General features: G+C 38.5%; 1 protein-coding gene across 1 annotated transcript; it reads left to right on the forward strand.

Annotated features, from left to right (window-relative positions):
* Nucleotides 1–16417: 16417 nt before the first annotated feature.
* LOC146166719 (adenosine receptor A2b-like) lies at nucleotides 16418–26011 on the forward strand. Its single transcript, XM_083384784.1, has 7 exons — nucleotides 16418–16465; nucleotides 19157–19361; nucleotides 20128–20308; nucleotides 20899–21021; nucleotides 21568–21697; nucleotides 22684–23043; nucleotides 25176–26011. Exons 1-7 carry the CDS (start codon nucleotides 16418–16420, stop codon nucleotides 25812–25814), a joined length of 1686 nt encoding a protein of 561 aa, XP_083240910.1. The 3' UTR covers nucleotides 25815–26011.
* The last annotated feature ends 398 nt before the right edge of the window (nucleotides 26012–26409 follow it).

The following is a 26409-nucleotide window of genomic DNA, read 5'->3' on the forward strand; positions in this document are numbered from 1 at the left end:
TATAAACAAAATGTGAAGACTTTTGAAAAAACAGGACTTTAGGAAAAAAAATAGGAAAAAATAGGACTTTTTTCAAATAAATTGAATTAATAAAATCTTATTAGGTCTCTCATAATAAATATCACAAACGTACCGAATCCTTTGGCCAATTTTGTCTGAACCGTAACTAACCTGAACCGTTCTTTGTAACATTTTAAGGACCGGTAGGTCTGCCTCCTGGATATTAATTGTTTTGTTTGTTTTACTGTTTGAGATCGTTTTACTTGTACCACGGGTTGCTTGCTTAAAGCGCGAAATCGAGCGTCCGGTTTTCCATAATATGCATCCCAAGGCTGTCATAAACCTTCCATAGGGGGGTCGGTTATTTATCATAAATTTGCAAAATAATCAATACAACCTTACTCGTAATTTGATGGTAAATTGGGTTCTCAGTTAGGGTAAATAATTAAATTGAAAGAAAAAAAAATGGCATTTAGATTAATGGCCTTTTTACCAAATTTCTATTGGGTATTAGCCTGTAACTTGTTAGGGTGGTCAGCTTTTAGAATCAGCGTTCGCAAATAAACATTCATTAGAACTGCACATTAAACTAATACGTTTCGTGGCGATGATTTGAAAGGCTTATGCCAAAGCAACAAAGGATTAACAACTTTACTATTTGTCATTTAATTTAAAACCGAGATTATTCATCTTGTAAGCTAAAATAAATAAGAAGTCGGCCAATAAGTTCACGTGTTTTATCTGCTTAAAGATGACCTGAGGCTCATTTGGAAAGGTTAGGAGGTTTTCGTGTTTATTTTGGAAGTTTAACAAGCCTACATATGTATTTAACAAGCCTCCGTATGTATTTAACAAGCCTATACGTATGTATTTCCAAGATGTGGAACAGCAGTACGGTTTAGCATTTCTGTAAATTTGCTTTTAAAGCGTTGAGTTTGTTATTACACCATTTTACTACAAGGATTGTCAAGATATAAAAGCGGTGTGGGACCCGTTGCGTCACAATCCGTCAGTCAGTCGCATATCTCGTTAAATTGTTGTTTTACCTTTTTTTCCTTCTAGCTCATCTTTTCTTCTTTCTAGCTTTTTTTTACTGAGCTAAATGTTTCTCACTTGTTTATTTCAAATAGACATTTAAATTGTTCCTTTTTAAAAGTGGTTTGATAATATGGTTCGATTTTTCTTTAATGCAAGGGCCTTAATTGTTGGGTAACGGAAATTTTACGTATGTCCAGTATTCTTCATTCTGTCCGCCACTGCTTGTGGTTATTTCTTTAAACTTGCTCCTGGTACCATCCATTAAACATGACACAGTGTTAGAACTTTAACTTCATTTTTTTACCATCTTTTAACGGGTTTTCCTGATTCTCCAGTTGTATATTTAGTTATATACGTTCCAGTACTTTGAAAAAAAACTTTAGAAGGTTGTACACAATTTGGGTAAGGTTTTTTTTAAGTTTGCCTACTACATCCGTACACAAACAGGAGTATCCAAGAAGCTTAATGATTGACCTAAAAAAAAAAGTTAGAAAACGGTTTAAATATCCTAATATCTCTTTTCTCGGTTTTGTAAAAGACACCTCGATTAGGAATCACAGTTTAAAAACATATACACAAACAAATTGAAAACGCGTGTAAATGATATTTTCTTTACCCACATAGTCTTATAAATTTATCGTACAGCTACAACAAATCGCGGGTTCAGGATTTTTTTGGAGAGGTAGGCCCACTAGTTTTAGATATGACAAGGCTTGCTGATCTTGGACAAACTCGTGCTCAAATGTCGCATAAAATCGAGCATAAATAGCAGGACTCAAGGCGGTTTCAGGTCATTAGGGTTAAATTGCCAAACTTTTTATTTAGAGGAGACGTGACGTATCGACCATATATCAAGATGACAATAGGCCCTTAAACACGACTGGACAACAGCCAATCACGACATATCAGCAGTTTTATAATTGACAGTTGGAATTCAGTGTAGCATGCGTGCCGGTAGAGTTTTATTCTAAAATTACAATTTCACGGCACACTTAATATATCTAAAAGCGCACTAATGTACCGCGGCACAACGCTTATCAATCGGTCTGTTCTTTGAGCACAAATATGCTGGCGTAGTAGCACATCAGGTCCTATTTATTCGCTAGTATAGGAATGTTGTCGATCATTCCACTACACTTCCTGCCAACCGAATGCACGGTAAGCAAATTAAGGACATTGGTGCGGGCTTAGTAGGCTAGTGCCATGAAAGTGCCGCCTGTGCTTCACAGTACAGCTACAGCAACTTATATATTAGAAGGCACTTGTGTTGTATGTAGAACTTAAAAAGATAACGAAATATGCAGTTTCGGATTTGGGCTTCTCTAAACTTGATCAAGTACACAGGAAAAAGAGAGTAATACCTTATATTGAATCCTATTAAAACCCTGAGCTAAAATACTGTAGCCTACCTATGAACCCGTTACTGCTGAAGCAGAGGCTCATTTTGGATCATCAGAGCTAAATAATGCGGCCACCAGATCAGATATTATTAGCAGTGTTGAATGACTGACTTGACTTAAGTGCAATTAAGGCACTGTTTTCAAATGACTTGACTTCACCTAAGTTTTTTCGGTAAAAATGACTTGAATCGATTTAAGTCTTTTAGACAAATGACTAGGGTGAAATAAGTGTTTTTATTTTAAAATTTGATTATTTATTCTAATTTTTGCACAGAAACAATTTGCTTGCTGTATTGCTTATAATAGGACGGGAACGTGTAATTTTTATGACAAGGACTTGACTTGGGATTGACTTAAATGCAACTCGAATATTATTTTAAAAAGACTTCACTTGGACGTAAGCTATTTTACAAATGACTTGACTGGGACTGTGTAGCCTACGTATTTTTCCATATTATATTGTTTATGCATACAATTGCACCCGTAAAAAAGCAACAAAACCTTGTCTATCTTTTCATTTCTATGCAGTTTTTTGTAGTTTTTGAAAAAGACAAAACTAACAGATTTAGCATCTTCCAATTTGCTAGACTTGGGCGTAACTTGGTATTTTAATTCCAAAAGACGAATACAGTTTAAAGCAGGAATTCGCCTATCTACTTAACCCCTGTACCTTTTTGCATGACTGAGTTTCTCGCTGAAGCGAATTTAATTTTGCTAGACAGTTCTTCGCTAACTTCATGTGTGGTGACTTTCGTTGGCGTGGACCCAGTTAAAAACGGAACAAACTGCTTGATAATTACATACTTGTTGTAATAGGCGTTTAGTTGTGATAGGCCTTTCGTGGTGTTTGGAAAGGCTGTAGGCGTATAGCCAAAATAGCTTGTGGTCTAGAAACCTACCACTTTTTTACAGTAACGAAACGCGTTGTCAAACTGAAATTGCGAGGAAGAAATATATATGGGGAAATAAATATAACAATAATACTTGACTTAGCCAAACCCAAGCGCTAACTCGCACCCCAACCCAAATAATGCTAGCAATATAACCCGCTTGCGAAAATGTGATGATTCTAGACCAGCGCCACGATTTCGTCATATCTTTCTTATCTGCAAAGTTTGGCGTCAGTAGCAAACCAAGCATAGTCAGTTAAAGATTACCAAGACATGTCTGTCTGATAAGTGCTATCGCATTACTACGTATTCTATACTTTTCATCCGTCTTTGAATATTTGGCATGTACATGTGTATAGTAATAGATTGTATACTTGCAGTAAAACTTGAGAAAATTTGTAGTTTACTGAATAAGCTTCTTTGTCATTCGTTAGCCTTCTATGGCTGTTCATGTGTTTCTTTTGATATGCTAGACTAGAATTACCGACCTTTGTACAATTAACTTTTAATATAATTTCAAATTTATGAAAAACCTTGCTTTTATGATAACCTTAGTTTTTCATGATATTCCGTGATGTGCTTTTGTATTCAAAATCCATGTTAAATGCGAACGAAATATGGTTTGTTCCGTAACAAAAAATCAATATTTGGAGCTGTTTCCACTTCGAGAACCGCACATTGTTATTGTTTTTGTTGTTGCTACGCTTAAAACTTTGTAATGCCTAAGGGTGCCAAGTGATAGTTAAGAATCTTGAATCTGATTTTTTGCTCTTACAACTTTTGTGTAGGATTAGAGTGGCATAAATTCAAATAAAACTTTCTACGTTGAGTAGAGTTGATATGTTTTGTTCTGGTTCCATTTATTGTGACATACTAGTGATTTACCAACGGAAAAATCTTGTAGGGGTGCCGCAATCTATTAATTATTTCTGAGGGGTGAGAACCACTAGTGTAACGTGATCGTTATCCGTGCATAAAGTGGGAGTAGTTGACTTTGCGAAAATCAATACACATGTCATGAACTGACATCTAAAGCAGAATCGCGCTCGAAAAGGGCTGCTTGCCGCAATTCGAGAGGGAAATAACCTGAATGGCACTTCAGATTTTTGCAGTGCCATTGAAGCTAGATTAGGTACAGGCGAATCTCGGGTACCATGCACGTTTTGTTTTGTTTCTGGCGAGAATATGTTTTATATTTTAACTGATACTCTTTTAATGATTTTACAATAAACCAAATTTCAGCCATTAGTCCTAAACTAAACAGGTGAAGTGGTTCAATTCGGTACATTTATCATTTTTGCTATGTTGTACAATGCCATGGTTAAGCTTCTTCTTGAAGTTAACCTTCTTCTGATATTTCTGAACGTTTTTTTGCAAATCAATAGAGATTACAATCAAATCGAAAACTAACAAAATACCCTCCAAAAAACCAATATATGCGTTTTAATTAAATTCCACTGAATTTCTCTCAGGCTTAACAGTATAGTTTGTATTATCGAACGACTGCCTATACAGTTATACACGACTGTCAGTCGCATTTGGCCAGTTTACGCACAAAAAATATGACGCGACGCATAAAACAACAAACTTCCTCGCGATTTCAATATCTGCACCTGACGCTTTCGCTATTAATAGCCACCAGCTTTGGCGGCGTCTGTAAATACATAACCGCATGTGATATCGACGCAGGGCTACTATGCGTTAAGCGGTTCATGCAAGCCAGGAAGTGGTCGAATTTGGCCTTACGCTGCACCCGCTGCGCTTCATTCGGCAATTATGCGGTTAAAAGCGTTCGTCAGCTCGCGTTAGGACTTGAAAGAAATTTATTAGCGCGAGACCGCTCGCAGCACGCGCACAGCTATTCCGTGGAGTGCGGTGACTGCGGTGAAGTCTGAGTGCTCGATTGGCTGGCGAACTGTGCTGACGACATGTTTGTTAAGTGATCTCTAGTTTAGCTAAGTGAGGCGAAGTGCAGAACAGCAGTTGTACCTTAATCGCCTGAAAGACTATACAGTTAAAATGGAATTCCATCGTACGACTACAGAAAGTTAACAAGTAGTATAATATGGCCGGAATGCCTTTACCGATAACTGTCATCTATAAAAGCAGTGGTTCTCAACCGTTTTAGCTTACGGACCGGAAAATTTCTGAACAAATTTTGCGGACCGGTGGTGCTTCACAAATCAAAATTAAACCAATATTTAATTACGATTGTAAAAGTATGCCACTTAAAAGCATAGTATGGAACTTCAATTCAATGAGTAATTTGTTGCTTTTTGATATCATACGTGTTATACGTGTTTCTATGGTAGTTTTTCACATACAACTGGTCTTAAGGTTTACGACTAAAATGTTGTAGCCTACTTTTAAACAGTTGGGGACAACAATTGCAGCATTGTGACGTATGATAAAGTCCAAAGTAGACCATCAACTCTACGTTATGTCACAATGCTGCCAATTACGGATCTGGCGAAGTCCTAAATTTGATAGACAAGCCTTCAACATCTTGCATTTTGCGATTGGAATATAAATTGTATGTAATATATTTGGCGGCTGTTTAGAACCACTGATTTGAAAAGAGCAAGGAAAATATTGACAGGCACGACTGCAAGGAAGGATGTATCCGCGACCGTTGTTGCTCGCAATGCAACTACAACGAAAAGTTTGTTTGACGAACGTGTGCCGCCACAACTAAAAACGACTGCGCAATTCAACACGTACGTTTAGTCTTCATTTAGAGATTTTGTGTACCTACGAATCTAACTCAAAACACATCACCTTTAGACATTACCTAAGAGTCATTTGGGCAGTTGTTTGGGTAGATCCCTATGCTAGGTAGGGATGCCTTCCGGATACAAATAGTTTCGTTATGGGTTCGTTTTACTTGTATTGCGGGTTGTTTCTGGAAGCGCGAAATTAAGGCCCGATTTTCAATAATATGCAACCAAGGCGTTGATAGACTTACAATGGGTTGCCGGATAATTTATCACAAATTTGAAAAATATTAAATGGAACATTACTATGAAAAAAAGAAAAAGTATCTTTCCGATTTGTCCCTTTAACCAAATTGTGGTCAGCTTTTAGAATCCGCCTTTGTGAAAAAAGTTCATGTTTGAACTGCACATTCAACTCATAGGTTACATGGCGATGATTTCAAGGCTTATGCTAAGCAAAAGATTACCAACTACTTTGCATAATGGTTGGAGCTGGAGGTTGTAGTAAGACGAAATAAACGAATATCAAAGCCCATACAGAAGTAGGTATTATTTTGAACGTTTCGAATAACTCTTTATTCATTATAATCAGTGCCTTCTTACTAAGTTTAAAATGAGTAAAGAGTTATTCGAAACGTTCAAAATGATACCTACACTTCTGTATGGGCTTTGCTATTCTTATTACGTATTACCATTATCATTTGTCATTTACATTAAAACCGAGATTATGCATCTTGAAAGCCAAACACCATAAGAAGTAGGCCAATAAGTTCACGTGTTTTATCTACTTAAAGATGACCCGGGGCTCAATGTATTTCCAAGGCGTGTATCAGTAACAGGGTTTCGCATTTCTCTGAATTTGCTTTTAAAGTATTGAGTTTGTTATTATACCATTTTACTACAAGGATTGTCAAGATAATAATGCGGTGTGGGACCCATTGCGTCACAATCCGTCAGTCAGTCGCAAATCTCGTTAAATTGTTGTTTTACTTAACCTGACTGAAGGACCTGTCGGCCTGACAGGTCGCACGTTCCCCTTGTTGAAAGTAGACACTTGCCGATTGATTTTTCGATTAGCGCTCAAGGCTGCCCTTGCTTTACGTTGCGTACACGTTTTTTCGCTCTTCAACTCGTCGCCATGGTCGATAATGCGGAAAACTCGAGAATAAAAAGGCAGTATTCGTTTTTCCGAGTACAAAAAGCCGAGGTTAAGTCAGTATCTTTTATTTCGTGGTATTAGTATTATCTATAGCAAAGTAGCTTTAGCGTGGGCAATTTTCAAGTTAATGCCAGGAACGGAGTTTGTGCAATAGGAACTTTTCGGTTTCGTTGTTATTCTTATTCGTTAAGTATTTAGCAATAAATCTACCTTTACAAGTGATATATTTTTATCGCGATTAAAATCAAAACACAGGGCATTACATTTGCATTGTACCAAATCACAGAAGCAAATTGCGCAATTTGTACCTGATTGAATGGAAATCATTAGATTGTTCGCGACAGTTTACTTGGTACTCCAGACATAAGACCTAAATAAGAACAGCATCAACGTTGAAAAAAACACAGCTCGGAATAAGACCTAAATAGGACTAATACCTAATAGTCGTAATACCGTCGAAATCAGAATACGTCCTAAATCCGTTAAAATAAGACCTAAATGGTCAGAATCAGGTCTATATAACCTTTACCTAACCCCAACCCCAATCCTAACTACATCACTAACTCCCCTAAAGTTTAACCATAACCCAATTCTTAACCCTTACCATTATCCCCCAATAACCCCTAGCAGGGGCAACAGTTCCGGTGGTCAAACTAGGGCGTCCAAACGTCGACACCAAACGGCTGATGCCTGACCGACAGCCCCCGATGGTCCAATATCCTCCAGCTACAGTTGCAGGCGTTATTTTGGCAATTTAAACCGTTTTCCGTTGAATTTAGGACGTATACAGGTTAAGGTCTTATTTCAACGATAAAGATTTCATTCTATCGGGGATGTTATTGTATATTGGTATTATAAATTATTCTGCTTGACATTGTTGCTTTGTAGGTCTTATTGTGTGTACCCTTTACGTAATCGTAAATCGTGCATTGTAAACCGGTAACGTTAGGTCACAAAGATGATTTTTGCAAAAAAGGTTAACGCATACATTGAGACAATTTGTATTATTGAGAAGTTAATACCGTATAGTACCTTAATTTTAAAACACGTTGCTTACTTAAACAAGGTGCGTATAAAGCACACTCGCTATAGACCAGTGGTTTTCAATCAGGGTTCCGCGGAACCTTAGGGTTCCGCTTGTACAGTCCCGGGGTTCCGCAATTTATAAATTCTTTAGCTCATTGAGGTGTTTTTGTTACACTGGGGTTCCTCGAGCCAGTGGAATGTTTCCATAGGGTTCCACTCCAGCAAAAGGATTGAAAAGCACTGCTATAGACTATGGTATAGGTATGTGCACGACTGTAGATCAATCCTTAAGCAACACTTGTTAGCAGCAATTAAATTTGCTCGGCCAAATAATCGATAAATGGGCTGTTCCCCAAAATCCACGGGTAAGGTTTTTCCTGTGAGTCAGATTTGGTTATTAGCCCGTGTAAACACGCTTGTTTTCACGATGATTAAATGGAGTTGTTTACGCGATGCGGAAATTTCACATTTTAAAACCAACAAATCGTGTTTGAGGAAGCAGAAGGCTAAACGTCGCACACTGAGCTTGTAGTTGTCGGTCTTCTCGTTTGTGTAGGCAAATTACTTGGCCTATATATTAGAAAGGGTTGAGTATGTTTGACTGGAAAATATAGCCGCTAGCATTTTGTATGGAAATATAGCCGCTAGCATTTGTAATTTATTGATTAGATGGGCAAGAGTGCAACAGAGATTTTATTAATTTAAAATACCGTGGTGCTGCTACTTGATTTAGATTTAGCAACACAGGAGGCCTATGTTTCGGTTGGCTATACAATTTGTGTAAAGGTTGAATATAAATAAGGAAACCGCAGGCTGTGAGTACAGTGTTCAACCAGCAGTCCCCCACTGAGAAAACTCTGTGAATATGTAGAAAGTATGTAACAATGCAAACCACGTTTGTGTACTTACAGCAAATAGCAATCAGAATTCCAAAACCCTTGATAATTATTGTCAACATAAAAAGGCCGAGGATATCGTTAGTGCCGTCAATTTATCCTGAGCGACACGCCAACCACCAATCAATGTCTGGCCTAATATTGTTACGGTGCGCAATCTATAAATCAACTGTCATGTGAGCTTGTAAGGCGTTTCGTGCTGCATGTCAGTTCGTGTGTCGCTTTTACTAACCACAGCATACGTTAAAACAATAAAATCGTTTAAAATGTGGCCAACAGCTCCCCCTTTAAAGAAATGTTCATACTTGGTCAGAATTTGTAATGAGCAAGGATATTTTAACGTTAATTTGGTAGTGTAATGGATAAATTACTAACTTTGTGAATTTGTAGACTGATTTTAACGTTTACTCGGACATGAACCAAGTATTTTACATGGTTCGCCTTGCTGTAAGGCCTGTGCTATTTTTTGAGTTGATTGCTGAATCTTAATTATTGCTCTTCGCGCAAGACTATTCAAAGTTGATAAAAGTCTAAATTTAAAACAATATAACGCCGAAAAGCCGCAGACCACTGGTACGTTATTACCAACGGTCCAACGCGCATATATCTCTGTCATCTCTTTGATGAAATTCTCACTGTACAGTTTCCAATTTTTTTCGTCGGCTCTTTTGTCATTGCAGTGATTGCAGTGTGTACCCGGGGGCACGCTGCCCAACTGTTTCGCGTATTTGTCCCAAGGAAATACGCCTAATTTTACCCGATCTCAATAACTAGGCGGGTCGATCGGGGCCGCGACAGTGGCGTGAAAAGATATTGTGGCAAATTCCTCTTCTTTTGTGCGACTGTCACACGAATTCCTTAACGTCTTTGTGAGCAAGGCATTGGGCATACACGCGATTGTCGTTCAAGCCGGTGATTGCAAAGCGCCTTTCTCCGTAGTGTTGACTCGATCGATGGTGTTTTCCGGGGGATGGGAGAGGGGGTTTGCAACTGTGTCCATTCCGCGTGAACAGACAACAAGACAAAGAAGACCTCTGTATCGCGCGCCGCCTTTCCTTTGCTTTACTGTATTTTTTAAGTGCCGAGTCGCAGATGGTGAGCTTTCGCAAGGATCAGGAATATTTCGCAATTTATAACGAAACTGGAAATTGATTTTTAGCGTTAAAGACTTTTATTTAGCACTTCACAGTGTTGTACACAGGTCATTTTGAAAAGACTTAAATATCGGTTGAGTCATTATAAAAATAAATTAAATCCTATAGTCAAGTAATTTGAAAAATAACTTAGGTCCTAGGTCCAAGTCAGGTATTTTGCAAAAAACGAGTCAAGTCCCAGTCAACCATAAAAAGTAAACTGTTAAACTATTAAAATTGGTAAACTCGTCCGTTTATGAGCAACAATTCAACTAACAATGACATAAACGCAAAATATATCAATTACTTGTTTTAACCTACAAAACTTGAGATAAATTTTAATCAAACACTCTTAATTCCAAGTTATTCAACAAAATGACTTTAAGTCAAATGATTTGTCCCAAAGACTTAAGACAAGTTATTTTAGTTAAAAAAATGAAGTCAAATCAACTCATTTGCGAATGGTGACAAGTCAAATCAGTGACTTAAGTCATTACAACACTGGCTTTTCATCATCGGAAAAGTTTTTAGGCTCTTAGAAACATTAAGTATTTTACCTAATTTACTAGTGTGCAACAAAAACGAGTTATAGTTACCTTCGGTTTTGAACGACATGCATGTACGCTGTACTGTTTTACAGTAGGTTATTTTGGCACGCGAAATGACGTCTCAAAATTTGTGGATGGCATAATAAGGCTAACCCTTGTTTGAGCAGGATCCGGGGTATGAGAATGGCCAAACAGGAAAGGTTTTATCACCATTTTCCAGGCCATTGGCTATTTTTGTTGAGTTTACGGCGCGTCGCAGCGACTGCTAAAATTTAACAGTCGCTCGCTTTCCGTCACGCGCAAATCGAACTCTGAAGGAATTGCCGAAATTGTTAAATTGACATGCGGAGGTCCATACGTCAGCTACAAAACCGCCTGCTACGCACGGCAGCTGGCCAGCCGGCAAAATTGTCACGTACAACGGGCCCGTTTTTCCGGAAGCCGAATTTGTAAACTGCCCTTATGTGCCCGCACTTTGATTGTTCTTATCTTGATGTTGAAATGAAGGTTTGCCGGACATCTGAAAGCCAGAACGTCGGGTTTTTTTCGTACAATAACGTCGATAGTATTGAAGCTGGAATAAAAAAAGCAAATTAAACAATTCGTTGATTTTTGAACGCAATTTCTTTACGTGCCGAGATACTAAGTTGAAAGGAAGGTTTGGGCATCTGACACCCATATGTGTGGATTAGTCCATACTAAGACGTCGATAAATTACCAGAGCTGCGAGAAACCAGAGTCAAGTTAAACGAACAAAATAAAACAGTTTGAGTTTATTTTTGACGCGCTTTTTTTTTTTATAAGGAACGCTTCACAATGTTGCGTGTCATCGTCGCAGTAAAAGGCAAAAGATTTACACGCTGTGAAATCAGACCAGAGTGTTGCGTTGTGTTTTGCATTTTAGTCGTAAATTACGCACGTGCGCGAAGAGACAAAAAGTCGCTGGATGATTCCAGTAGCTATATACCAAGGTTTCCATCACGTGCGCATCCTGTGGGACTGTACCTACGGGATGACGAGCTGCCCTTGTGTCAACACTGGGCCGGTGATTACACTCGGAATTTATTGACCACTGAGAGGCTTTGAAACGGCTGGGGAGGGTCGTCGTTTGGTCGGTCGCCCCCGATCGCGTAAAAGCAGACGCGTTGGCTCGAGAAAGGGATGTACAGCATGTTTTTTCGATGGGTGTGTCGAAGTCCAAAGGCAGGCTTCTGTGTCGTGTTTTCTGGAAGACATGCTCGCGGGTATATATAGCCGTAAGAGGTGGACCATTAGTTGGACCAGAATAGCGGGCCGGAGCTGTGTCCGAGCGTATTACTGAGATGGCAAAGTAAACTTATGATATCTGACAACTACTCTTTAATTGCGGTTATGGTCTTGAGAAGGCTTGCTATACAGTCTTAGTTTAACTTTTAACTTTGCGAATATTTCGCTACAATGGAGTAATGAGACTCTGGTATTAGTCTGTGCTGGTTTGCGCACTAGGTTTGTTTTGTTATAGTGTCTTGGTAAGGTATTTTATTTTGTTGGAATAGTTTCCCTTGCTTAATATTTTTCAGCAATCGACCTTTTTTAGTTTAGGCTTTTGCGGCAAGTTTGGAAATAAGTTGTAATGTTTACAAACCATTTGGCAATACCTCATAGTAAAATGCAAGTGGCAATAATAACGATAATACATACACAAAAGAAAAAGGCAAACAAATAACACGAAAAAATGCGATGTAAAGGTCAGTAAGTACCACTAGGTGTTAAAAAGATACAAAGGTGCCGTGGTATCGATGTTAAGCTCTGGTTTGTGAGGTTTAGTCAGTAGAGACTCCAGCAAATATAAACGGTATTTGTCATGCCGTAAACTCGTTTGTATCTTCACTTGTATTTCTACACTGATGATGGCTGATGTATTGCCGAAACGTTTCTAAACAACGAAATGTCGATTTTATCGAATATAATGGCTTTAGTATTGTTATTAAAATTGGAATGATTTATTAATACAAAGACAAGCCATATTTCCATTAAGTTGTTAATCCCACAGCAAAATCAAGATTATTTTTCAGCAGGTTAGCCGGCAACAAACAGAACCATAAAACGAATCTCGCCATTGCTGACTTTACACTACCCCCCAAAAGCTTTTTGCATAATATAGTCAGTGGTGTGTCTGTCAACGTTATGGATGACTCAAGCGACATGCCGACATCTGTTCAATGTCGATCAGTCATTTTCAACGACGCCAATACAATGGAATACGCCAAATCGTAGAAAAACCCTAGGTAGTAATAAAGGCAAGATTTGTCACGCAAATACCACCAAAAAATAACATTTTGCCAAAAAAGAGATTTATTTTCAACTTGATGCGAGTTATTTTTTAGTATAAGTCTGGTTCAGATTTCAGATATCAATTTTATCTCATTTTTTTTATATTAAGCTGTCAGAAACAATAAGTTTGACGCTGTTTGTCTGAATAATTAATGGAGGAGCGATCTTCAGTGATTAATTTAGTTTCGAAGCGTTGAAGTCAATCCAAAATAGATCAAGCGCCAAAACACCTTCCACGTTGAGAATTAACAGCGTAAACGGTGTTTGGTGGGTCGTAGACTGCTTTAGTACACAAACTTCTGACCAAGCGGGGATTAAGCTTTTGTCGTATGTCAACACAAAATGTTACTTGTGAGAAATTGTATGGTATGCTTTCTACGCGAATTGACCCGTTGCAAATCTTTTTAGGGCATCATACATTTTTAATGACGCGGTCCAATGCAAGTAAATCAATCTTAATGGGGCATTAGTGCTAAACGCAGTATCACATTGACATGTTACACGCAATTTACATTTGCCAAAAACTTACTGAATAATGCCGCTAAGACAACAGCACAATCTTTATTTGAAATGATCTTGTGTCTTTTTGTTTCATTTCCAACCAAAAAAATTCTTTAAAAAGGCTTTAAAAATGTTGTTAGGAAGCTATCAGTTCAACACACAGTAAACATGATTGATTCTGCCAGCCAAATCCAAAGCATTTAAATCCATATCTATGTGTCCTGATGTCACCTTTGTGAACTTTGTTCCATAGCAATATAGGTGCACGCTTTTGCGGTTTAAATTTAAACCGTACTTTTGCACTTCGGTATTACAAAAAGTCCGATATTGATTCCCCTGCTGGCATCTGTTTCCCTGGTCATTTACCGACTATACACAGTGCATGCTGGACGGTCGATTCTAATGCCATTTAATGGCTAAAGGATTCTTCCTTTTTTGTGCCCTTTGGCGGTAGAAGCGGTTTGGCAAGGTGCGTGGATGGAACAAGTTTTGTCAACAACAAGTGTAACTGAAAACATGTAGGAGAATGTTTGGTGCAAATGAAAAGATCTCGGAATGCTTATAGCATGGTAAAAGCCTATCGCCGTAGCTTGAGTACAGATTGAGTTTCCGCGGTAGTTTTTCTCGGAAAAAAAATTATAATCTATGTATACTGCGGTTGTACACTATACTGTAGTGCAGAAAATTAAAATTGTTTTAACGTCCGCCGTTTTGGATTAACTAACTTACAAACGCAGTTGAAATGTCAAGAAGGTTACACGCAGCCCATTTGTTTTGCAAAATGATTAAGCAAAACTATTATTTTTGTGCGAATTAAAGTGATAGCTATTTTGCCAATTACCATGCTTGTCTGTGTAACATCTAAACATAATCGTTCAATATTAACGCGTCAGGGTAAAATTTGAGTTAAATCGTGGGGTGTTTATTGCCGACATTAGCAAACAAAGTATTTCTGGTTGTAAGCGATAATGTACATAACGTTCTTAAATCACGCGGTCCATTAAATTTGCAATAATCGTGTCATGTCGTTGATAAATAACCTGGTCATTTGTGGAAGTATAAACATCCTTCGTCTGTTTCGTGTAGTCTGTAAACAGAAGTGTATACTGACGCTCTGAGTTTATTGACCAACCAAAGTGTACCCAGTATTTTCGCAAGCATTTCTTCGGTGTAATCCACTGTTCGAAACTTTAAAAAGCCGTCTTAGAAGAAACGTGACGTCACAACGTTCGGAAATATAGCTCTATAAAAATCTCGGCGCGCTCAATTCGGTCAGGTTTATTTTCTGTATTGACATCGAGCTTGAACTCAGGCAAGTTTGAGGTGTTTAGTTCAGTAACTTAACTTTGGACAACAGAACGCGTTAGGTAAAAATAAGTCGTGATATGGTTCTTACCTGGGCATATATATTAAAAGGGTTGCTATCTTTATGGTCTGTTTTTGGTTAGGTATCGCTAGGATTGTTTAAAATTTTGTAGATTTTAAAATATTTTCGAACGAGTTTATTTTCTTAAACTCAAGTTTTGTGCTGATGTAATAACTTTAGATTTGACTTCATATCATAGAACAGTACTAGACAGTCACTTGACTTGTTTTGAAATGACCTTCGCCAAGTCAAGTTGTAAATGAGTTACTGGAACAACTGTCAAAAGCGCTTTTAAACGAGTTGTTTGTGAGTTTTATCTGACTACATCAGGCCTAGTTCATTACTCGGGCTGCCATCTGTTCCGGTGTATTCTTAAACTGTGTATTTCTTAAACTAAAGCTCCTGTCGAGCGAACGCGAACGCGAATCTTTTTGAGTTTACCGGTTTTATTCTTGAATTGCTGGCATACTTTCACTTCTTTGGCTGTATAGTTGCATATCTTGAAAGTACAGTGGAATCAATGAGCTAAGCCGAATAGAAAAGTAAAAAAGTATATGTTTTATATATTAAAATATTCTCACTTTTGAGAAAGCGCTGATCTATTCCATATAGCCTGAAGACTTTATGTAATTACTCCAGTTATGTTGCTTAATGTGAGTCTGGGTTTATAATATCGTTGTAAATGGTTTATATAATTGCCACGTAGCTGTATCGGTTTATTTAAACATCATAGAGCTGAATTCATTTAAATGCCATAGATCTGTATCGACTTCCAAAGCAACGGACAAAGTCGACCACTAAGTTGAGATGCGCCTTAACCACGCTGCTTGTTTGTGATTGGAGCGTGTGATGTAGTGACGTATGCGCATAGTTTCATTACCGCGTTTTAAAGCGGCACGCGTGCAGTCGTACTCTTAGATTAGCCTTCTTTGGTCCTTTGGGACGATAGTGTGTTTACGTTTGGCACCCAGTAACCATGGGACGACACGGCGCTCCCCAACACTATTTAGCGCTGCTTAGCACGAGCTGCCACTCTGCCTATATCGCGTGAAATATTGCGTCACGAGCATTAGGCTCTGACGTGCGGGAGCAGACTTTAAAACAGCGAGCTTAGGATTAGTGGATTGTTGGCATTGTGTATTTACAAGTGTTTGCTTTATCCCAACTTTAAAACCCGGATCCAACCCGAGCTTAACTAAGGCTAAGAACTTGAAGTAGCTTTGAAACTTTAAGTCTTTTTGCTTGTTTCTGGTAATAACAGGTCACTACATCCAGCAGTGCTGTTTATTAATGTTCCGGCAACAATATAGCGATTATTAGGTAACACGACTGACGGTTTGATAAGCGGCCAGCAATCAGCGGCAAAGCTCGTGCAGCACGTTATGGACACGTTTAAATTTGATTGACGAGGAAATTCTTCAACGGTGAAAACGATGACAACCACTACGACTTCGTTCAACGAAAGCAGCTCAGAAAATGAGGTTAGTTGGTTATTTAATTTTTCATGTCGTATAGCCGTATATGAAAAGGTTTCTGCTAATAATCCACCGTTTATGATTTATTGTACCTATTTTTAAGGAAACTACCGATTGCATTAGGGTAACCGTTCTTAACCAGTGGGCCATGGCTTACGCGAACTTTTTAGGTGGGCCACAGACCAATTTAAAAAAGCTGGGTTTATTGAAGAATTTTTTTTATTTATTTCACTACACCTAATTTTACAGGAATAAAGGCTTGGGGAGGAATTGAGAAGGACTGTAAATGAACGTAAATTTATGGTTCAGAAGCAAGTGCCTCACTAATGCACGGTTGAATAAATAATCTGTATTAAAATATTCTCCGCTGTTTTTTGTTCTAAACCTTTTTTATACTTTGTTCTTTCACAAAAAAATATTTGACCACATAATTTTTGTTTAACGAAAATGGGCCACGAAAGACAAAAGGTTGAGAACCACTGTATTAGAGCCAAAGCATTCAAATAAGCCACTATAAATGTTTTAGTTTTCCAGGCCTCGCCTTCAACATCATCACTAATTCAACTAATAACTAAATCCTTAACCAAACTTTTAACCCTGTTTACCGTGCAGTTGACTAGGCAGTTTTTTCAGACCCGTAGCTGCTTCGGCCGTATCGCTCTTGAATATGTTTCTTATTATAATTTGTGTATTTCTTTTACACCGCGAACGGAAACTAAACATTACTTTACTTACTATATCCGAGGGCAAACAGTACGGTACTCGAAGCGTCGGCTATGCGGCGACGGACACAACAGCCGGTGCCAAAAGAGTGGCAGCCAATCACCCCATACCCTATGGGAAAGATTAGATCAGTGGTCATTAACCTTCGTCCACCCCTTTTAAATCATCAACCAATTCTCGCACCCTTTCTAGAATTGTTTTAATAGCAAACGGTTGTGATTTGATTTTTATACAGGTAACTGATAACGCAGTAACACAATACGAAAATGTGTGAGTTAGTTTTACATTTAACTGAGCAAAGAAAGTCTCAGGACAGATGAATACTATTTTTCATGACGACCCTTCATAGCGATAACATAACAGGTTGAACCAGGGTACACCAAACTAAAGCCCGAGGGGTTAATTCTGTCGGCCGCGGCATGTCACCCTAATCATTACAAAATACAGTTGAAATGTCGTCGGATTCAAATCCAAGCTAACGTTGATGAATTTAAAGTGAATGACAATTCCATAAAGCAGACTATAGTTTTTAGTAAATACAGTAGTTATCTATCTTTCATTTATTTAACTAAATAATCAATTCAATAAAGTTTGACACGCCGTTTTTATCCGACCCGCGATGGTCAGGTCTAACAGCTATTCGACCCTTTAACGAACTTTAAACCAACAAAAAACAAACGGCGCAAAACAAAACTGACCTTTGGGTAAGTGAAGGATGACAATGGAAATAACCACACTGTCATTTTAGCCATAGATAGTTATTCCATGGGCATACCAAACTTCCGTCAATTGTGCTGATTCTATTTCTATCTTTTCGATGCCTTTATTGATGATTTTCCGTGAAATGAGTCATTTCGCATAATTTGCAAATTCTATTGCGATTTAGATTCATATTTAAAATATTGCTTACAATCGCCACAGGAAATCGCCCAAAGGCATTGAGAATATGTAAAGATAAGCTAACCCGCAAGTAGGTTAGGCCTGAAATAAAAACAATTCATTTCTCTTCGGAAATTCTTGATATATTTTGCTTGCTAAAAATAGCATGCGTCCGGCACCACGTGACAGATCAATCGATCAAATTAGGGTGCGTACCACAAGCGATTTGGCCCACATTACAAGTCCTATGTTGGTAAGCCAGCTTAGTTAGGACACTTGCTTCAATAGCTTTGGCTAAACTATTGGATGTAGCTGGGGTTGTACAACTGATTTTTTCTTTTAATGTCCACCGTTACCGAAATTGATATGATATGATCATCCTAAAAAGTTCATTTGCTACATATTGCTGCTTCGGCCTACTTGTTCAGTATTTTTCACAACTTTGGCCCGAAGTTAAAAGCGTTACAATTTGGCGTTCGCTTGTATAAATGTGGCGCGTTCGAATCTTTAAGGTCTCCATAGCACATTACAACATAAACCAGCAGACAATTCTGCTGAAAGCTGTAGGCTAAATTCAGCCACTGTGTAGCGCAGCAATTATCATGTTTATCAAGTCATTTAAGACACAATATCCCAGGGGAGGAAAGCTATTGGTACTGCCACTCAGCAAACACTCAACCTTAATAGTTTTGTAAACCAAGATTGCGCCTCTCGACCGCAAAACAGAAATGTAAACTGCAAATATGCCTGTGCATTTTTTTTACGTTTTGCTTTTATAGGCCTTAAAATTCAGCTACAAATCGTTTCGACCAAAAGTTTTAATTTAAATACTTTCGATTGAGTCACTAAAAATGTTGTTGAACAAAGTAGCATGTTTGGTAAAATCCAAATTAGATGAGAACTAGCATTAGTCGCATTTTACTCTATTTCATTGAATTAGAAAACTAGAATTATCTAGTTGCCCAAGTCTGTTGCTAACATCGTGGCATCTATATAGCTAACCTTGTCTTATGTAATACCTCTTGTATCAGCTTCAAAGTCCAAAGGTCAAAGTATATGTTATCTTAATAACTGATCAAATTTAACATTTTCCAGCATGCCTCGGAAGAGATGGTGATTTACATCGCGGCCGAAATCCTGATCGCCCTGATCGCCCTCTTCAACAACTCGTTCGTGATACTGGCAGTATGCAAGTTCAAGCACCTGCGAACGCGGACCTACACCTTACTTGCCTGCCTGGCCTTTGCCGACATCGGCGTGGCTCTTTTTGCAATTCCAAGCGCCATCTTGCTGAGGATAGGTGAGAGTGATTGACTGACTGCGCTGCACGGTTCCAGCAATTATTGAAAAAAATTACTTAAGTCCTAGTCAAGTCATATATAAAAACCTAAGCCTAAGTCCAAGTCAAATATTTTAAACAAAATAGCAAGTCGAGTCCCAGCCCAACTCATCAATTGCCCAAGAATATATATATATTTTAAAATGTTAAATAAAAGCATCTAATTTCAACCTAAGTTATTTGACTGAATGTTTAAAGTCAAAGTCAAGTCATTTGCCCGAAAGACTTAATTCAGGTCAACCATCAAGTAAAGTCAATTAAAAACAGTGACCTATGTGTCATTACAACTGGTGAGTTCAGCGAATGAGTGATTGTTACAGCCTTTTAAAACACGCTTGCTTCCTAAAAAAGGCTTTAAATTATTTTCACTAGTTGAAGTGTATGACGAGCAATGGTTCACAATCCCTAGTAACGTTGAGCTTAGCGTTATGGACTTTACATAGATTCATCACATTTGTGACTGTCACATCCTTTGCAATCGGCATGCCCATCGACATTTATTTCCCGGAGTTTATGCCTGTCATAATTATGCAGCAACACACACACCGGCAACGTCTTAACGAAATGAAATTTGACAATGAATTGCAAAACCAAAAAAAGTCGAGCAGATCGACATTATCTTGATTAATCAATACGAATTTGTACCTTCTTCAGTTAATTAAACGAATTTTACTAACGAAAACCTGATTTGTCGTGCTAAGTCTAACTATAAACGTTATACAACCAGGGCTGGTGCGTTCTGATGGATCCCCTGACTCAGCACAAATCGGAGCAGCGGGCCGCGCTTCCGTCGGTCGAGAATTTTGCTTCGTCATAATCAGCTCTGTTATCTTCCTTACGCAAGTATCGATCTTCAATCTCCTCATCATCGCAATTGATCGCTTCGTCGCAATTTACTACTCTTTAAGGTGAGACGGCGGTAAAGTTGTTCAAACTTTGGGACATCTTTCATAATAGCCCCGGCTAAAATACAACTGGTATTTCTTATCAGGTTATTAATTTTTCACTTTGTTTTGTTTCTACAGAGATTTACTATTAAACTAAAATGCGGGAATTTGATTACAATATATTGAAAGTGAGACGGTGCTCAGGGATGTATAAAACTTTACGACCTCTTTCATTATAGTCCCGGCTAAACAAATCCATGCTTTTTAGTACCAGCAAAATACAACTAGTATTTCCTAAAATTAAACTAAGTAAAGAACTCGGTAAACCGAAAACATTTTGATTTAATAAGTTCTGTACTTAGTTTAATCTTTATCATTAATGTGCAACCACAGTCGTTTGTGCTTTACCATTGGGATTCAGGCAAATTCTATTATTCGAAAGAAAATTCTAATTACTGATATTTCAGGTGATTTATTTTCCACCTTGTTTTATATCTGCAGACATCAACTATTAAACTAAAATGCAGGATTTGATTGCAATATGCAGATCATCTAATATATGCAAATCTCGTCTGCGAAGCCATGATAAAGTTTACGTCATTTGTCCACAGGTACCGTGCCATTATTACTCGCTTTCGCGTCAAACTGGGAATAGCTGGAGCTTGGGTATTCGGCGCCCTCATCGGATTTCTACCTCAGCTCGGTTGGAACGACGCCAATCAAGAAACCGCAGAGTACGGACAATTGTGTAATACGCATATATTCATATATACTTGTGTGGTTATGGGTGGGCCCATCTTTTACATTTTACGCACGATTTCGTTGGTTGAGCGCGACATGCTAATAGAAGCAAACAGCCTCACGCAATGCTGGTAACTGCATAGATCTTTCTGTGTTACACGAACTGTATAACGGCCCTAAAGTACAGAGGAAACCATTTGTTTTATCTTTTATCGAAAAGAGAGAAATAATATACTAAATAAGCCCTCAATATGAACAACATCGTAGGAATGGTAGCTTTTTGGCTATGTAAGACGATTAATTATCAAGAAAGTCAAAACACCGACATTACCGTGTGTATAGGTTGACCCTTTGGAGATTTTGCTCTTAACAAATGTCCTACAGACAAACAACCCTAGGACTGAATTACGATATTGCATCATTGAAACTTTAATGTTTTGCTTTAAATTATTTTTTATCACTGTTAAAACCAAGCACATTTTTGTCACTGTTTTTGGTCGTGAACCACATCCATAAAACTTCCCAATTTGTATTTTCAGCACTTCACCTATACAATACTGTGCATTTGAAGACGTGATAAACATGGAGTACATGGTCTACTTCAACTTTTTCGTTTGTGTCCTTCTACCCCTTACAATCATGTTTATTCTATACATACTTATATTTCGGGTAAGTGGAAATATAGTATAATTTATCATACTTTATATATACATAAACACAAACCACTTCTTTGCGATATAAAATAAAACAGTAGAACCAAATATTGTGCATCGTGATTTTTATTTGGGGGTTTATTGGTCCATGTTCCTCATTTTTCAATATTTGTAATGAAATTGGTAGCAAATATAATTTAGCCACTGGCAATATTCGCATCACCATGTCACTATTTGCATTTGGAAATTATTTAAAAACTTTATTGATATTTGTAGAGTTTTGGGCTAATGTGTTAAAACTGTATAAACCATTCAAAAGATTATACTTTATGATTGATTCGCGTTGTTTAAAAAGGACATCGATAACGGGGTTAATGTGGTTCATGTGGTTGCTAGCGATAAGAAAACGACATCGATATCAATTAAAACCAATATTTAATGTAGATAACAAATTTCGTAATTTGGTCTGCCAGTTACTGGAGTAGTACGTAGGGGGATTTGTATTTTTTTACATTTACCTGATTTAGAAGATTTGGAAGAAATAGATTTAGAACAGTGGAACTTTTTTTACCGCGGACCCCTAAATATTTTTTTTTGCTTTGCACGGTAGGCAAGAAATGTTTAGAGATGACGTCATAAATTGACGTCACATTACAAATAGACGTCAGAAATCTGCTGTTTTCGTTCCAAAAAATGTAAAAGTGAAACAGAGTATAAATACATTTAGTGCAAAAAAGTTTAATATTTAAGCAAAAAGTATTTTCCTTGGAAAATTGATTACTTTTTAAATATACACTAATATTTCAATTATGGGCTTTCATGGACCCCCTAAGACTAGTTTACGTACCCCCAAGGGGCCATGGATCCCAGTATGAGGAGCCTTGATTTTGAAGAAACGCAGGGCTATTTTTAGCCTTTTCGGAGAGACTACATTTTTAGTGTTTTTGTCGACACTAACAAACCCTGCATTGTATAGGAAATAATACCAGTCTCTATTTTCAGTCGGCCAAAAAGCAACTGCGCAAAATCTACTCTGACGTCAGGACTTCGCGCTGGAAGTTTTCCAAAGCCTCATTGGCCTCACTGCGCGATGCCATTCAGCCGATTTCGATCAGGGGGGCAATCACCCCCATCCTGGAACGTGTTTGTCGCCACTCAAAGGCCAGCCGATGCGGCGCTCGCAAGTTCAAGCAAAACCAGAGAAACGACACGGATACGTCGATCCTGGACAGCGGGGTGGCCACCGGCGACCCTATCGCTTTGGACTTACTGGTGTTGGACGTCCCGGCCACGCCAACAAAAGTCGTGTATTCCCGCGCGGACCCAGACAGAATGCTGCACAGGTCCTCGTCGACGCCCAAGGTAAATACATATGGTAGCTTTTTGAATATGATATTCAGTTCCGTTATATTTCAAATATATATTTTTATGCGGTGCCTACTCGAAACAGTTAGTGGACGATTTTAGTACAAAAACGTTGAAGCAAGGAAAACTCCCCGCGATGCAGTCGCTCTACTAACTGAGCTACACAGGCTCAGAAGGGTACAGGTCGATAAATAACCGTGACACCGTTGCCTGCTGCGTGCTGTGTATGCATAGTAATTGTATGCATAGTACAAGTTGTTTTAAGGCGGATCTACAGTACACCGTATTTAGTCACTGAGTTTTACGTCACTGAACCAATTTCAGACACAATCAGCGGCAAACAGTCAGGGGACGAGCAGGGCCTTTTCTGTTTTACAATGTAGATACATGCCGTACGATCATCGCGAAATACAAAACACACCTGTTATAAAATTTATACTCACCCAACGTGTAGCAAAGCAACGTAGTGCAACGTTTAGGCATAAGTTTTGAATCAAGAGCGGCCGAAAGGCATTTATAACTCGTATTCGACATTTAAAGAAACAAAACCCTCAATTTTTGGTCTGATTGCCGCAAATCCCACACCGCCTTTTGGCAGCAAATGAATGTCAGACGCTGTATTTATTTTGCATTTCCAATTTCGCGGCGGTCGCACGGGTCGATTAGGCCGATTTACTTAGGCTGTTGTCTATTTATAGAACTCGCTGCGATCGAAATAGCCCTATTGAAATCAATTGAATGTCGCAGACAATGAAACGCCTGGAATTATTGGTCGAAATCACGTTCTCAGGACTATCGGGCGCTCACCATTTTCAGCCACAATGCTTCTTTGTTCTTAACTGCCGGTTTGTCGCCTGTTTTATACATTGATGCCAATCATACTCCAGGAAAAAAGTCAAACATAGGACATATTGCATTTGATTTCAGCTCAGAAATTTGTGGGTTCGCAAATAATGATGCGTGTAAGATTGAAAGTAACAAAAATCATATATTACACGTTCTGACAATCCTTTATTAAATTTAGGCCGATAAACTGTCCACGGCGGGTTAAATTTTTGATTGTACAAGCATTTGGAATTGCTAAATGTTTAGGGTTGTTGAAAGAGTTTAGCGCGATACAACATTGTGCGTTGCCGCAACGCTTCGGATTTTTTTGTATTTAACAACAGTTTGTGGCTTGGTACAAATGTCACATTTCAACAACATTTATTAGGCTGTTTTGCACGAAAATAGCTTAAAATTTTAAAATTAAGTAGATGCAGCACACATGACATCAAATCAATAAAATAGTGCATTTAGCAATTCACACAATTATATCAATTACTTATCTAAAGTTCAAAAAAACGTGATAAAAAGCCATTTTTCGTACAAAACAGCCTAACAAATGTTATTGAAATGTAACATTTGTACCATGACTACTCACTTTTTTACTGCAAAACAGGTTTGTTTATAGCTATTCAATTGCAAAGCAATGCAAAAAAAATAAGAAAAAAAAATTATTTTAGGGGTAAAATAATTTATTTTTTTCAAAAATTTTAGCCTAAAACTGAATTTTCAAATTGACGTAGCAAACGTGCTCAGATTTGTTTTTTAGGGTTTTCAGACGCAACCTAACAACTCCAGGGGGTCCCCACTGAAATTTGACAAAAAAGTGTTTTTCAACAACCCTAATATACAGCAATCCACTTATAATGGTGTCATATAATTTATCCAATCACAATACATGGTTAAAAAATATTCAACCATATATTCTATTCCACCTCTACAAATTACAGCTTACGGCACTATCAGTTTTGAAATTTCTTACTGCGCATGCGCACGTCGGACTTGAGACTCGGGTAGTCTTACGTCGTATTACTCGAGTCCCAACTCCGCACCCCCGCTTTAGATAGTGGTAGTTTGAACATTTACAGTGCATTAAACATTAGTCATTGTTTAAAAATTTCGGTTCATTTTCATTCAAATTTTCGGGTTTCTCAACCAATTAGTTTAAACGTATTAAATCATTATTAAATTCGCTTTCTCGGCCGAGCTCTTTGTTAACAGATACGCATACACTAATTTAAAAAAAAACTCCCGACAGATTACTATACACTAATTAATAAAGAAATCTATCCATATTTTCTTAGATCGCGAGTTCGGGCGAGGAACGTGACCTGCAAGTGCTACGCGTGGAAAGGTCTCTGTCGCAGCCCGAGTGCTTTTACAAGGGAGGCAAAGCACAGGAGCGCAGCCCCCCCAGCGAGTACACCTGGCGCGGTTACGTCACACATACCCCCTTCGCGTCGGGCTTCAACTCGAACGCGTCCACCCTGCCGCGCGAAGCTGAGACCGAGTTCGACTCGCGCCGCTCGAGTTGCTACTCGTCAGTTGCGGCTGCTGGCCGACTAAACTCGGACGCGTCATCCGTCGCGGCGCTGAGTCGAAACTGTGACGAGAACCCTGAAGCTCACCAAGGACGCAAGTTTAAGCGCAAGTCCAAGCTGCTGCGGCGTGAGTTCCGTGCCGCGCGCAGTCTCTGTACAGTTGTGGGGGTCTTCGCGCTCTGCTGGCTGCCCCTACACGTCATCAACTGCGTCACGCTGTTCTGCGCCACTTGCGTAACCCCGGCCTGGCTCAAGGACTTCGCCATCTTGCTCTCGCACGCCAACTCGCTGGTAAACCCGATCATCTACGCCTTCCACTTGAGGGACATGAAGCGCGCCTTTCAGCAGATCGTCAAGCAGGCGTGGAGAGGTGCCGGCTGTCCGCCACGCAAGAACACGTGACCCTGCGCAAATGACGTCTGGGACACGTCACGCAACGTAAATGACGTCAAGGACTCATGACGCAACGTATAGGGACGAACGTAAAGCTCACGTGACCCAAGTTCGAATTCTGTTCACTGTTTCCTTTTGCACTATTTTATTGTTTTCGCTGCTCTTTTAACATATCGAAATAAAATTCCCTTTGCTCGCTACTTTAAAACCACAAAGTTGATTTTTTTATGAAATTATAGCGTTAAACGTAAAAAAATGTTTAATCAGCAACCATTAATATAAATTCTCTCAACACAAACTTATATGAAAACTGTGTGGAGTTTTAGATTTACAAAGTAAACAACGACGAATTATAAGTTCATTTATCCTTTTTCCTGTTTCTCTCGTCCACAAAGCGGCTTTTTATTTGCCAGCATTATTCGTTTTTTTATTGCCAGATTTTTGCTATGTAACTTAAATTTTACCTATTTTAAATTCGCATTGCACCGAAATAATAAATATGAATTTCGCCACAAATAATCTGTTCCTCATTTTAGGGTGATTACTAATTAAAAAGCCACGCTAAAAGCCTGGAATATTCCTAAAATAAACTAAAAACATATTT

Source organism: Ascidiella aspersa, chromosome 1 (genome assembly GCF_963924565.1).
Source record: "Ascidiella aspersa chromosome 1, kaAscAspe10.2, whole genome shotgun sequence".
NCBI lineage: Eukaryota > Metazoa > Chordata > Ascidiacea > Phlebobranchia > Ascidiidae > Ascidiella > Ascidiella aspersa.